We start from the raw sequence: 14208 nt of genomic DNA on the forward strand, positions 1-14208 counted from the left end.
ATCCTGGTACACGTGGCCCCCCTCATCCCCCAATCCTGGTACACGTGGCCCCCCTCATTCCCCAATCCTGGTATGCGTGGCTCCCCTCATCCCCTAATTCTGGTATGCATGCCCCCCCATCCCCCAATTCTGGTATGTGTGGCCCCCTCATCCCCCAATCCTGGTATGCCTGGCCCCCTCATCACCCAATCCTGGTATGTGTGGCCCCCTCATCCCCCAATCCTGGTATGTGCGGCCCCCTCATCCAGCAATCCTGGTATGTGTGGCCCCATCACTGCACACACAAAAAAATAAATACTTATACTCATCTCCTTCCTCACATCTGCTCCAGTGCTGCGTCCTGTCTGCCAGCAGCTCATGTCGGCATCTGAGCAGCGCGCGCTCTCAGACACTGATGTGAGCTGCTGCTGCCAGCACATTCACTCCTCTCCACGCCGGGATCATGGGCGTGGAGAGGAGTGAATATACATTCACTTAAGTAGCGTGCACTGTCAGCACTGTCCTCTGTGCCCGCTACTAAAGAGAATAAATATTCACTCTTCTCCATGCCCATGGGAGTGGAGAAGAGGTAATATTCATGTTCCTTTAGCAGCGGGCACACGTGGTAGCTGCAGCAGTGGCTACTGCATGTGCACCGCTCCTCCGCTGCCACAAACTCCCTCCCCCCCAATACTCACCTATCCTCCTCGTTCCCCCGCTGCTTCAGGGCCCTCTCGGCTCACGGGCCCATAGCAGTGGTGTGGTCTACCGCTATTGGCGGTACGCCACTGGTGATGGGTATGTGCCCTTAGAGTGAGAAATTGATGGTACATGAGATTTTGAGGTTATTTGGTCCTGTCAGGAGTTGACAATTATAGTAGACAATTACTCTTTTCTTTGCAATAATATTTAATTTAAAGAATAGGATAGTTTGAAAGTAAAAAGAAAATAATTTCAGAAATCTATGCATAATTTTTTATATTAGAAAATGAGTTAACTATAAACAGACTCAAAATAAGACGTCACTGGAAAATATAGCAAAGCTGTAACTGATTGTTGAGGAGCATCCGGTTACTAAACAATGTGTATATATATATATATATATATATATATATATATATATACTAGCTGGTGGCCCGATTCTAACGCATCGGGTACTCTAGAATATGTATGCGGCCGACCGGGCGCAATCAGCAGAGCGGTGTCTAAATTTGGCGCCAAAATTGCTGACTGGTCGCGGACGCGACCAATCATCGCATTGTATTAGTGAGGACCGGGGAGCGGCGCTGCCTGTGCGGGTACTTCCGCTGCGAGCAGCCTGGAGATGACTGGCTGCTCGCAGTAGAAGTATCCGGACCGGCGGCGCCGCTCACCAGTCCTCCCTTCACACTTGCCGTCGGGAGATCAGTGGCCCTAGCCGCTGATCTCCCAATAGTAGCCGCATGGAGGTCAGCGGCTAGCGCCGGTCATCTCCCAGCTGCATCGCCGCTGACCTCCGTGCGGCAGATGAGCCGCTAACGGCCGCCATCTTTTTCTGAAATCCTTCGTCGCTGATTGGCCGCAGCCGGACCAATCAGCGACGCGGAATTTCCTGGACAGAAGGACAGACAGACAGATGGGATAAGACGATTATATATATTATATATTATATATATTAGATATATATAATTCTGTTTGCTTTTTTTAAAGAATCATGGATTCTCTTGAGCTATTTATCATTTAACATAGCAGACAGATAACACAAAGAAAGAATATGAGAACTATATACATGTAATTAAAAAGGGATGGCATAGAATAAGCAGATAGAAATTGCTAAGAGTATATTTAGCCACAGTGGACCAACAGCAACTGCACTGTCATCGCAGTCAAGTGGCTCCAGATATTTCTCATCCAAGTATTCAAACAAGGTCATCATAGCGGTCAATGTTTCTTCACAAGTAGGTTTTATCTCGTCTTCTGGTAGTTCAAATCCAAATTCACCATCATCTCTTAATTCAAATGTATACGCATATGAAATGTTATTGTCAACTGCAAAATCTACAGAGGATCCTGAATTATAATCTGGAAGAAAGGAGGAAATAGGAATAAGAAATTTAGGAGACACAACGAAGGTCCAGGATAAGATGACAGAGCTCAATCTTGTCTGTGGCTTCTTGAATGTCTGCAACTAGGGAGCATGGAATAGGTACTTAGGAGTTTCCATATTTTCATCGCTTGTAAATCTCTATTTTATCATATTTATTTTGCTTCCAATTGCAGGTCATTTCCATTTAAAGGAATCTGTCACTAGGTTTTCCCAATATAAAGTATGGCCACTAAGTTGAAGGTCTCTATAAGGCTGTGTGCACATTCAGTATTTCATTGCAGATATTTCTGCAAGGTTTCTGCATCTCTTGGCAGCAAAAACTCTGCTGCAAAAATGCGTGCTTTGCTGCGATTTTGATGCCTTTTTTATGCGTTTTTTATGCATTTTCTATGGATTTTTGTACAGCAATGATTGCTTTTTGGAGTTAAATAATGATATCTGAAAAAAAAGAAACGTGGGACATTGCTTTAACCCTTGGATTACCGTCGGACCTGGGGTGAGTATATTGGGCTAATTTAAATGATTAAAAAATGTGTCTGTTTTATTTCAAATAAAGTGTTTTATTCTCAGTGTGGGTGCTTATTTAACCCCTTTCTGACATAGTCAGTAATAGTACGTCCCTGTGCCCTGGTACTTATGGACCAGGTACGTACTATTACGACATGTGATCGCGCACACACAGCCCGGTCACCGCTGTCAGAATCAGCTGACACCCGGCACTCAGTACCAGGAGTGTTGCCCGCACTGCTCCCAGCACTTTAACCCCCTAAATACTGCGATCAGTGCGATCACAACATTTAGCGAGCGAGCAGAGGGACGGAAGCCCCTCTGCTCTTGGATAAGAGACCCTGCGCCGTCAGCGCAGGTTCTCGATCGTTGCCATAGTGACCCGATGTTGTCATGACGACATCCGGGTCACCAGGCACCAGCAAGTTACTTTGATCATGCGTAGTGTATGAAGAAAGTAACTTGTGTCTGCAGCACTGACAGGTTATATGTATAGCAGTGATCCTGTACTGCTATACATTATAACTGCGATCAGACTACAGAAAGTGAAAGTGCCATAGTGGGGCTAAGTAAAAAAGTAAACAGAAAAAATAAATAAATAAATATATATATATATATATACATACATACATACATACATACACATGGTCAAAATTGTTGGTACCTCTTGTTTAATGAAAGAAAAACCCACAATGGTCACAGAAATAACTTGAATCTGACAAAAATAATAATAAATTAAAGATCTATGGAAATGAACAAATGAAAGTCAGTCATTGCTTTTCAACCCTGCTTCTACAGAATTTTTTAAAAAACTAAAAACTCATGAAATAGACCTGGACAGAAATGATGGTACCCCTGAAAATAATGTGACAAAAGGGACATATTAAATCAAACTGTGTCCACTAATTAGCATCACAGGTGTCTACAATCTTGTAATAAGTCAGTGGGCCTGTATACAGGGCTACAGATACTCACTGTGCTGTTTGTTTGGTGACATGGTGTGTACCACACTCAACATGGACCAGAGGAAGCAAAGGAAAGAGTTGTCTCAGGAGATTAGAAAGAAAATTATAGACAGGTACACTACCGTTCAAAAGTTTGGGGTCACCCAGACAATTTTGTGCTTTCCATGAAAACTCATACTTTTATTTATCAAATGAGTTGCAAAATGATTAGAAAATATAGACATTGACAAGGTTAGAAATAATGATTTTTATTTGAAAGAATAATTTTCTCCTTCAAACTTTGCTTTCGTCAATTACAGCATTGCAGACCTTTGGCATTCTAGCTGTTAATTTGCTGAGGTAATTTTAAGAAATTTCACCCCATGATTCCTGAAACCCCTCCCACAAGTTGGATTGGCTTGATGGGCACTTTTTGGGTATCATACGGTCAAGCTGCTCCCACAACAGCTCAATGGGGTTGAGATCAGGTGACTGCGCTGGCCACTCCATTACAGATAGAATACCAGCTGCCTGCTTCTTCCCTAAATAGTTCATGCATAAGTTGGAGGTGTGCTTTGGGTCATTGTTCTGTTCTAGGATGAAATTGGCTCCAATCAAGTGCTGTCCACAGCGCATGGCATGGCGTTGCAAAATGGAGTGATAGCCTTCCTTATTCAAAATCTCATTTACCTTGTACAAATCTCCCACTTTACCAGCACCAAAGCAACCCAAGACCATCACATTACCTCCACCATGCTTGACAGATGGCATCAGGCATTCTTCCAGCATCTTTTCAGTTGTCCTGCGTCTCACAAATGTTCTTCTGTGTGATCCAAAACACCTCAAACTTTGATTCATCTGTCCATAAAACTTTTTTCCAATCTTCCTCTGTCCAATGTCTGCGTTCTTTTGCCCATATTAATCTTTTCCCTTTATTAGCCAGTCTCAGATATGGCTTTTTCTTTGCCACTTTGCCCTGAAGGCCAGCATCCCAGAGTCGCCTCTTCACTGTAGACGTTGACACTGGTGTTTTGAATGTACTATTTAATGAAGCTGCCAGTTGAGGAGCTGTGAGGCATTGATTTCTCAAACTAGAGACTCTAATGTACTTGTCTTTTTGCTCAGTTGTGCAGCGGGGCCTCCCATTTCTCTTTCTACTCTGGTTAGAGCCTGTTTGTGCTCTCCTCTGAAGGGAGTAGGTCACACCGCTGTAGGAAATCTTCGGTTTCTTGGCAACTTCTCGCATGGAATAGCCTTCATTTCTAAGAACTAAAATAGACTGTCGACTTTCACATGAAAGTTTCACATCTTCAGTCGTCACTACTCACCTAACTAAAATCTTTAACCTCTCCCTCTCTTCTGGTATCTTCCCCTCCTCCTTCAAACACTATATCATTACTCCATTATTAAAAAAAGCCCTCTCTTGACCCTTCCTGCACAAACAACTACAGACCAGTCTCCAATCTTCCCTTCATCTCTAAACTCTTGGAGCGCCTGGTCTACTCCCGCCTTACCAGTTACCTCTCCACTCACTCTCTTCTAGACCCATCACAGTCTGGCTTCTGCCCCCTACATTCTACAGAAACTGCACTCATCGAAGTAACCAATGACCTTCTGACAGCAAAACGTAATGGTGACCACTCTCTGCTCATTCTTCTTGACCTCTCTGCAGCTTTTGACACCATTGACCACCACCTCCTACTCTCTATGCTCCACTCAATCGGCATAAAGGACACTGCTTTCTCCTGGTTCTCCTCCTACCTATCTGACTGCTCTTTCAGTGTATCATTCGCTGGCTCCACTTCTTCCCCTCTTCCTCTCACTATTAGGGTTCCTCAGGGTTCAGTCCTTGGCCCTCTTCTCTTCTCTCTCTACACAGCCCCAATTGGACAGACCATCAGCAAATTTGGTTTTCAGTACCATCTTTATGCTGATGACACAACTATACACCTCATCCCCTGACCTTACCCCCGCTGTACTACAGAACACCAGTGACTGTCTGGCCGCAGTTTCTAACATAATGTCCGCTCTCTACCTGAAACTCAACCTTTCCAAAACTGATCTTCTTCTGCTCCCGCCATCTACTCACCTCTCGAAATCTAACATCTCTCTCTCCGTGTGTAGCACCACAATAATGCCGAGCATGCAGGCACGCTGTCTGGGCGTTGTGTTTGACACCAATCTCTCCTTCACCTTCCACATAAAATCTCTTGCCCGCTCTTGTCACTTGCACCTGAAGAACATCTCTAGAGACCGCCCCTTTCTCACCTTGGAAACAACAAAAACCCTCACCGTCGCCCTGATCCATTCCCAACTTGACTACTGTAACTCTCTATTAATTGGCCTCCCCCTCACTCGACTTTCCCCCCTCCAGTCCATCCTTAATGATGCAGCCAGGGTCATCTATTTGGCTAACCATTACTCAGACTTCTCCGCTCTGTGCCAGTCATTGCACTGGCTGCCCATGAATTATAGGATCCAATTTAAATAGCTTGTTCTCACCCACAAAGCTCTCCACAGTGTGGCACCCCCCTACATCTCTTCCCTCATTTCTGTTTATCGGCCTACCCGCTCTCTTTTCTCCGCAAGCGACTTTCGACTAACATCCACACTAATCCGTACCTCCCAATCCCGGCTTCAAGATTTCTCCCGAGCTGCAACTATTCTTTGGAATGCTCTACCTCAAGAAATTAGGATGAACCACAATTTACACAGTTTTAGGCGCTCCCTAAAAACACACCTGTTTAGGGCAGCCTATCACCTTCCCTAATCGAAGTCCTTTTATCGTCTTATAGCCCATCCCTTATTTCTCCACACATAACTCTCCACCGAACGAAAAAACACCACAAATACTGGCTGGTGATGAGCTCATGCAGCCTTTATCTATCCCTCATCCCCTCAAGATGGCTGGACCATCCTTGTAAATAAGCCATTGAACTTGGTGTCACCCCTACCTCATTGTAGATTCTAAGCTCTTACCAGCAGTATCGCCATTATTTTTGCTGTAATTATTGTATTATCTTTAGCTATGTTACTTATGACTGTTGTATATGAACCTGTGAATTGTTAAGCGCTGCGGAATATGTTGGTGCTATATAAATAAAGATTATTATTATTATAAAGTTCTCTTTTTCTGGCCATTTTGAGAGTTTCATAGAACAAACAAATGTAATGCTCCAGATTCTCAACTAGCTCAAATGAAGGTCAATTTTATAGCTTCTCAAATTAGCCAAACCGTTTTCAGCTGGGCTAACATACTTGTGCAAGGGTTTTCTAGGGTTTTCTAAACATCCATTAGCCTTCTTACACAGTTAGCAAACACAATGTACCATTAAAACACTGCAGTGGTAGTTGTTGGAAATGGGCCTCTATACACCTATGTAGATATTGCAATAAAAACAAGACGTTTGAGCTAGAATAGTCATTTACCACATAAACAATGTGTAGAGTGTATTTCTGATTCATTTAATGTTAGCTTCATTGAAAAAAAATGTGCTTTTCTTTAAAAAAATAATGAAATTTCTAAATGACCCAAAACTTTTGAACTGTAGTGTATGTTAAAGGTAAAGGTTATAAGACTATCTCCAAGCAGCTTGATGTTCCTTTGACTACAGTTGCACATATTATTCAGAAATTTAAGATCCATGGGAGTGTAGCCAACCTCCCTGGAAGTGGCCGCAGGAGGAAACTTGATGACAAATCAAAGAGACGGATAATACAAATGGTAATAAAAGAGCCCAGGATAACTTCTAAAGAGATTAAAGGTGAACTCAAGCTCAAGGAACATCAGTGTCAGATCGCACCATCCGCCTTTGTTTGATCCAAAGTGGACTTCATGGGAGACGACCAAGGAGAACACCATTGTTGAAAAAAATCCTACAAAAGCCAGACTGGAATTTGCCAAACTACATGCTGACAAGCCACAAAGCTTCTGGGAGAATGTCCTATGGACAAATGAGACAAAAATGGAAGTTTTTGGCAAGGCATATCAGCTCTATGTTCACAGACGGAAAAATAAAGCATATCAAGAAAAGAACACTGTCCCTACTGTGAAACATGGAGGAGGCTCTGTTATGTTCTGGGGCTGCTTTGCTGCATCTGGCACAGGGTGTCTTGAATCTGTGCAGGGTACAATGAAATCTCAAGACCATCAAGGGATTTTAGAGAGAAATGTGCTGCCCAGTGTCAGAAAGCTTAGTCTCAGTCGCAGGTCATGGGTCTTGCAACAGGATAATGAGCCAAAACACACAGCTAAAAACACCCAGGAATGGCTAAGAGGAAAACATTGGACTATTCTGAAGTGGCCTTCTATGAGCCCTGACCTAAATCCTATTGAGCATCTTTGGAAAGAGCTGAAACATGCCGTCTGGAAAAGGCAACCTTCAAACACGAGACAACTGAAGCAGTTTGCTCATGAGGAGTGGGCCAAAATACCTGTCGAGAGGTGCAGAAGTCTCATTGACAGTTACAGGAATCGTTTGATTGCAGCAAGTGCCTCAAAAGGTTATTCAACAAAATATTAAGTTAAGAGTACCATCATTTCTGTCCAGGCCTATTTCAGGAGTTTAATTTTTTTTTAAATTCTGTGGAAGCAGGGTTGAAAAGCAATGTCTGACTTTCATTTTTTCATTTTCATAGATTTTTAATTTATTATTACTTTTGTCAAATTCAAGTTATTTCTATGACCATTGTGTTTTTTTCTTTCATTAAATGAGGGGTACCAACAATTTTGACCACGTGTGTATATATATTTATATATTTTGTACCCATAAATAAATATTATTATGAAAAAAAGACTATCAATAAAAGTACATATATTTGGTATCACCACATCCAGAATGACCTGACCTATAAAACTGTCCCACTAGTTAACCTCTTTAGTGAACACGGTAAAAGAAATAAATAAGAAACAAAGCAAAAAACTGTGCTTTATCATCATACTGCCAAACGAAAAGTGGAATAAAACACGATCAAAAAGACAAATGTAAATAAAAATTATACCGCTGAAAACGTCATCTTGTCTTGCAAAAAAACAAGCCACCATACAGCTCCATCAGCCGAAAAATAAAAAAGTTATAGCTCTCAGAATAAAGCGATGCAAAAAAATAGTTTTTTTCTATAAAATAGTTTTTATTGTGTAAAAGCGCCAAAACATAAAAAAAATTATATAAATGTATTATCACTGTAAACGTACTGACCCAAAGAATAAAGCTGACTTATCAATTTTACCACACGTGGAATGGCATGAAAAAAAAAAAAAACAATTTCTGAATTGTTGTTTTTTGTTTATTCTGCCTTCCAAAAATTGGAATGGAAAGCGATCAAAAAATGTCACGTGCCCGAAAATGGTACCAAGAAAAACGTCAACTTGTCCCGCAAAAAACAAACCCTCACATGACTCTGTCGGCAGAAACATGGTAAAATTATAGCTCTCAAAATATAGCTATGCAAAAACTAGTCTTTGCAAAAAAAAGGGGTTTTTTTAGTGTGTGACAGCTGCCAAACATAACAACCCGATATAAATCTGGTATCGCTGTAATCGCACCAACCCGAAGAATAAAGTCATCCAATCACTTACACCACATGAGGAACAGCATAAAAAATAAATAAAACCATTTCTTCACCAGCTGCTGATTTGTTCATTCTGCCTCCCAAAGATCGCAGTAAGGCTCAGCTCACATTAACCCTGCGCTCTGCGCTGAGAGCTTACACCGGGGTTTCCATGTAAGTCTCTAAAATACATGTTTCAGACGGAACCCCCGGCGGAAGATACCCTGTAATGAGGCAGATGGAGGCACAGTGGACGCCGTCTGGCCTGTGATGCCACGGTGTCCATCTTCTTATTATACATCCATAAAAGTGCCGTCGGCCAAAAAAGGACACCACTAAACAGAGGCCAGACAGAGTCCAGAGTAACTCAGCTGCCTCATTATAGTGAATGGATCCCTCAGAATAGTGTTGTGTTAGAGTTAGGGTTGTGTTAGGGTTAGGAATAGGGTTAGGGTAGGGTTGTGTTAGAGTTAGGGTTGTGTTAGGGTTGGGATTTTTTCAAACGAAAAAAAAATGATGACATAGCGACTAGTGTTAAGCTCAAGTGCTTGCTATTTGAGTTTGCATTGGGTGCTCGGGTATGCACCAAGTATCGTGGGTGCTCGAGTGACATGGTCGAGTCCACGTTGCATATTTTGGGGCTGTCATAAAGCCAAAAAAAACACGTGGGGATTGCTTGCCATACACAAGCAATTCTCGCATGTTTTTTTTGGGTGTCTAACAACCGTGAAACATGCGGGGTGGGGACTCGACCATGTCACTCGAGCACCCGCGATACTTGGTGCATACCCGAGTACCCGATGCAAACTCAAATAACAAGCACTTGCGCTCAAGATTAATGAAAACATATTCAATATGATGACCCAATGTTATCAAATACTGTGTTGTACCTCTGGGTTAAAAATATTCACTTTACTCCTTGATAAAATGATTGAGGTGTGTGGTTTCAAAAATGGTATCTTTTGTGGGGGGTTTCCACTGTTTAGGCACATCAGGGACTCTGCAAACGCGACATGGCGTCCGCTCTCGATTCCAGCCAATTTTGCGTTTAAAAAGTCACACAGTGCTCCTTCCCTTCTGAACCCTGCCGTGCACCCAAACAGTGTTGTTTCTCCACATATGGAGTATCGGCGTACTCAGGAAAAATTGCACAACAGTTTTTGGGGTCCATTTTCTCCTCTTACCCTTGTGAAAATAAAAAATTTGGGGTTAAATATAATTTTTGTGGAAAAAATTAGATTTTTTTTTATTTTCAGGGCTCCACATTATAAATTTCTGTGAAGCACTAGGGGGTTCAGGGTGCTCACCACACATCTAGCTAAGTTCCTTGGATCCAGTTTCCAAAACGGGGTCACTTGTGGGCAGTTTCCACTGTTTAGGCACATAAGGGGCTCCCCAAACGGGGCATTGCGTCCGTTAATTATTCAAGCAAATTTTTAATTTAAGAACTCAAATGGTGCTTCTTCCCTTCCGAATCCTGCCGTGCGCCCAAACAGTAGTTTTTCCCCACATATGGAGTATCAGATTACTCAGAAGAAATTGCACAACAATTGGTGCAATTTCTCCTGTTACCCTTATGAAAATGCGAAATTGAGGGTTAAAAAAACACTTTTGTGGGAAAAATGTAAACATTTTATTTTTACAGCCCAATCTTATAAATTTCTGTGAAGCACCTGGGGGTTCAAGGTGCTCACCACACATCTAGATAAGTTCCCTGAGGGGTCTAGTTTCCAAAAAGGTGTCACTTGTGGGGGTTTCCACTGTTTAGGCACATCAGGGGCTCCCCAAATGTGACATGGCTTCCTTCTTGAATGTGGTTTTGAGCACCTTGAGGGGTGCAGTTTTTAGAATGGTGTTACTTTTGAGTATTTTCTGTCATAAAGGCCCCTCAAAGTCACTTCAAATGTGATCTGGTCCCTTAAAAATGGTTTTGTAAATTTTATTGGAAAAATGAGAAATCGCTGGTCAACTTAACCCTTATACCTTCCTAACAAAAAAAAAAATTTGTTTCCAACAAGTAGACAAATGGGAAATGTTATTTCTTAACTATTTTGTGTGACATATTTCTCTGATTTAACGGCATTAAAATTCAAAATTTTAAAAACTTTCGCCAAATTTCCGATTTTGTAATAAAGTAACGCAAGTCATATCAAAGAAATATTACCACTGTCATGAAGTACAACATGTCACAAAAACATTCTCAGAATCAGTGGGATCCATTGAAGCGTTCCAGAGTTACTACCTCATAAAGTGACAGTGGTCAGAATTGTAAAAATTGGCCTGGTCATTAATGTGCAATCCACCTTCGGGGGTAAAGGGGTTAACTCTTTACTTACATGTTTAGTAAGGAGGGTGTCTGGCTGACACCTCTTCATTACTAAAACTAGGGCTTGGTGTCAGCAACATCTAATCCCATTAACCCTAATCCCATTACTCCTAAGGCTGCACTTGTTTTATCAGTACATGCAGATCCACCGCATGTAATGATATTTCAATTGGTTTAATTCTGCAGACTAGCGTCCCTGCTACAGAAATTGATATGCTACGGGTAAGTTTGGGTACGTGCCCACGATCAGGAAATGCTGCGGGTTTGACATTGCGTATTTATGCAGAGTCACACCCGCAGCGGCCAGATGTTACAGCATAGTGGATGGTATTTCTAGAAATCCCATGTCCACTATGCGTGCATCTGAGGCTGCGGATTACCCGTGGACACTGACATGAGGCAGGACTGCAGCATGTCAATTTCTCTTGCGGAGTTGCTGTAGCATCAGCGTCTCTGCCCCCTACCAGGCAGAGACGCTGTCCTTCTCACCTCCCCGCTCCCCGCGCGTTGTCCTCCTGCCCTCCTCTTCCTGCTGCTGCCGGCGCGCACAGCTTCCCGGGCACTGTGCTTAGGGCGCGCGCGCTCCCTCTCTCTCTTAAAAAGGGGCCGCGCACCGTCCTAAGGAGTCCCCGGCCAATAGCCGAGGGTCCTCCCATATATAAGGCACCTCCTCCAAAATGGAGATGCCCGAGCAAAAGTTGATGCACAGTATACTTACCTCTGCTTCAGCCCTCAGGTCCAGTTGCCAGCCTGACTACTGTTCCAGTCCGCCAGTCTGACTACTCTCCAGCCCGACAGTCTGCCTTCCGTTCTACCCGCCAGTCTGTCTATGGGCAAGTCTGCCTGCTTATCAGGAAGCACCTGCCAATTACCTGCCAGCTACCTGCCGTGCCTGCTAGCCCGCTCACCTGGGAGCACTCGCCTGTTACCTGCCTGTTACCTGATAGCCTACCTGGAGGCTCCTGCGGTCACTTGCCGTGACCACCTGCCTGCTAACCTAGAGACTTCGGCCTGCTTGGCCGTCACTTGCCGTAGCCTACCTGGAGGCTCCTATTGTCACTTGCCGTGACCACCTGTCTGTTACCTAGAGACTTCAACCTACTCTGCCGTCACGTGCCGTGACCACCCGTCAACTATCCAGAGACTTCTGACTGCCTGTTGTGTCCATCCGCTATACCGGTCAGTCCTAGTCTGCTTACCTGTGGGAGCCACCTGCTCTCTTACAAGGTAGTCCCCAGAGTAACACCTGGTCCCTCTGCTCGGTCCCTTCCTGGTCACGGAGTCATTAGCCGCCGTACGACCAGGGTCGGTCTGAGTTGATACTTAGTCACGCCCCTCTGAGTCCCTCCTTGCATCGCGGCACAGAGGTTCCACCACCCGGCTCTGTAACAGTTTGCTCGGGCCATGGAACCTGGTGGCCTCCAGACCCCCGCAATCTTTGACCTGCACCAGGAGGTCTTACGTCAGAGAGCTCAACAGGAGTCGGTCCTGTCCTACCTGCGGTCTGTTAACTCTCGCCTAGGTGCATTATCCGATCCGCCTGTGTCCTTCTCTGGTCAGGCAGCGCCTACTTCCGCGGCACCACAACCTAGTCCTATTATGGCGTCCGGCTATGGACCCCGGCTCTCGGCACCTCCACGCTTTGCTGGCAATCCCGCCTTAGCTCGGGGTTTCATAAACCAGTGCACCCTGCACTTTGAACTCTTGGCACATCAGTTCATCTCCGACGGGGCCAAGGTGGCATTCATCATGTCCCATCTCACTGGTGAGCACTGGCATGGCTAAATCCCCTGTGGGAGAGAGGGGATACCCTGGTGTCCGACCTATCATCTTTCCTCGTTGCTTTCTGGAAAGTCTTCGATGAACCAGGACGAAAATCCTCTTCAGCCTCCTCTCTGCTACGTCTCCGCCAAGAGAGTCTCACCGTGGGCCAATATGCCATACGGTTCCGTACCCTCGCTTCTGAGCTGGCCTGGGATAACGAGGCTCTGGTGTCCATCTTCTGGGAGGGACTTTCCCGCCGGATTAAGGATGAGCTAGCCGGCCGGGACATTCCTACCACCCTGGATGACCTGGTCTCACTCGCTACCCGGATTGACATCCGGTTCCAAGAACGCACCAAAGAGACCACCCGGGAGAGAAAATTCCTCCGCCTTGCTTCTACTTTCCAGACACCCGCCTCTCAACCAGTCACTCCTCGGGCGCACTCTTCCGAACCCATGCAGATCGACCAGACCAAGATGGTCAAATCTCGCCAAGAGTCACGTCGAGCCGAGGGGAGCTGTTTCTATTGTGGCAGTAAATAGAACCTGATCCGTTCCTGCAGGGAGAGGCCGGGAAACTTCAGTGTCTAGGACCGCTCAGAGAGGTCGTCCTAGGCAAAAGTAAGCCCTCTCCATCCCTGACTTTGTCTCTATCTCCTGGGGAGAGAACAGTCTCTTTGAAATTGCTCATCTGGATTCTGGAGCTGCTGGAAACCTCATTTCCCAGTCCCTGGTAGAGAGATACCGAATTCCCACCAAACCTCTGGCTGAACCATTGTCCGTCCCCTCCGTGCATGGAAGACTCCTTCCGGTGACCATCCGGCTCGTCACTGAGCCCCTAACCCTGCAGGTGGGAATGCTGCACTCGGAGAAAATCTCCTTCCATGTGCTGTCCGGACTCTCTCACTCCCTATTGCTAGGTCTACCCTGGCTCCAGACACATGAACCCGTGCTGAACTGGCAATCCGGAGAGGTACTCCGGTGGGGGCAGGACTGCCATAGGACCTGCCTGATTCCAGTTCGCTCGACTCTTCCTCCACCTACCCCAGCTAA

General features: G+C 44.7%; 1 protein-coding gene across 3 annotated transcripts in view; it reads right to left on the minus strand.

Moving 5' to 3' along the window:
* Positions 1–870: 870 nt before the first annotated feature.
* The window catches only part of LOC141161491 (carboxypeptidase O-like), a 220436-nt gene continuing 207098 nt past the window's right edge, over positions 871–14208 (minus strand). For all 3 annotated transcript variants that reach the window (XM_073646332.1, XM_073646331.1, XM_073646333.1), the window contains one exon: positions 871–2040. In XM_073646332.1, coding sequence (XP_073502433.1) covers positions 1754–2040 — 287 coding nt within the window. In that variant the 3' untranslated portion in view covers positions 871–1753. The remainder of the gene's footprint in view (positions 2041–14208) is intronic.

This window comes from Phyllobates terribilis, unplaced genomic scaffold (assembly GCF_046119375.1).
Source record: "Phyllobates terribilis strain yellow unplaced genomic scaffold, ASM4611937v1 Scaffold_9__5_contigs__length_417890890, whole genome shotgun sequence".
In the NCBI taxonomy this organism is placed as follows: domain Eukaryota; kingdom Metazoa; phylum Chordata; class Amphibia; order Anura; family Dendrobatidae; genus Phyllobates; species Phyllobates terribilis.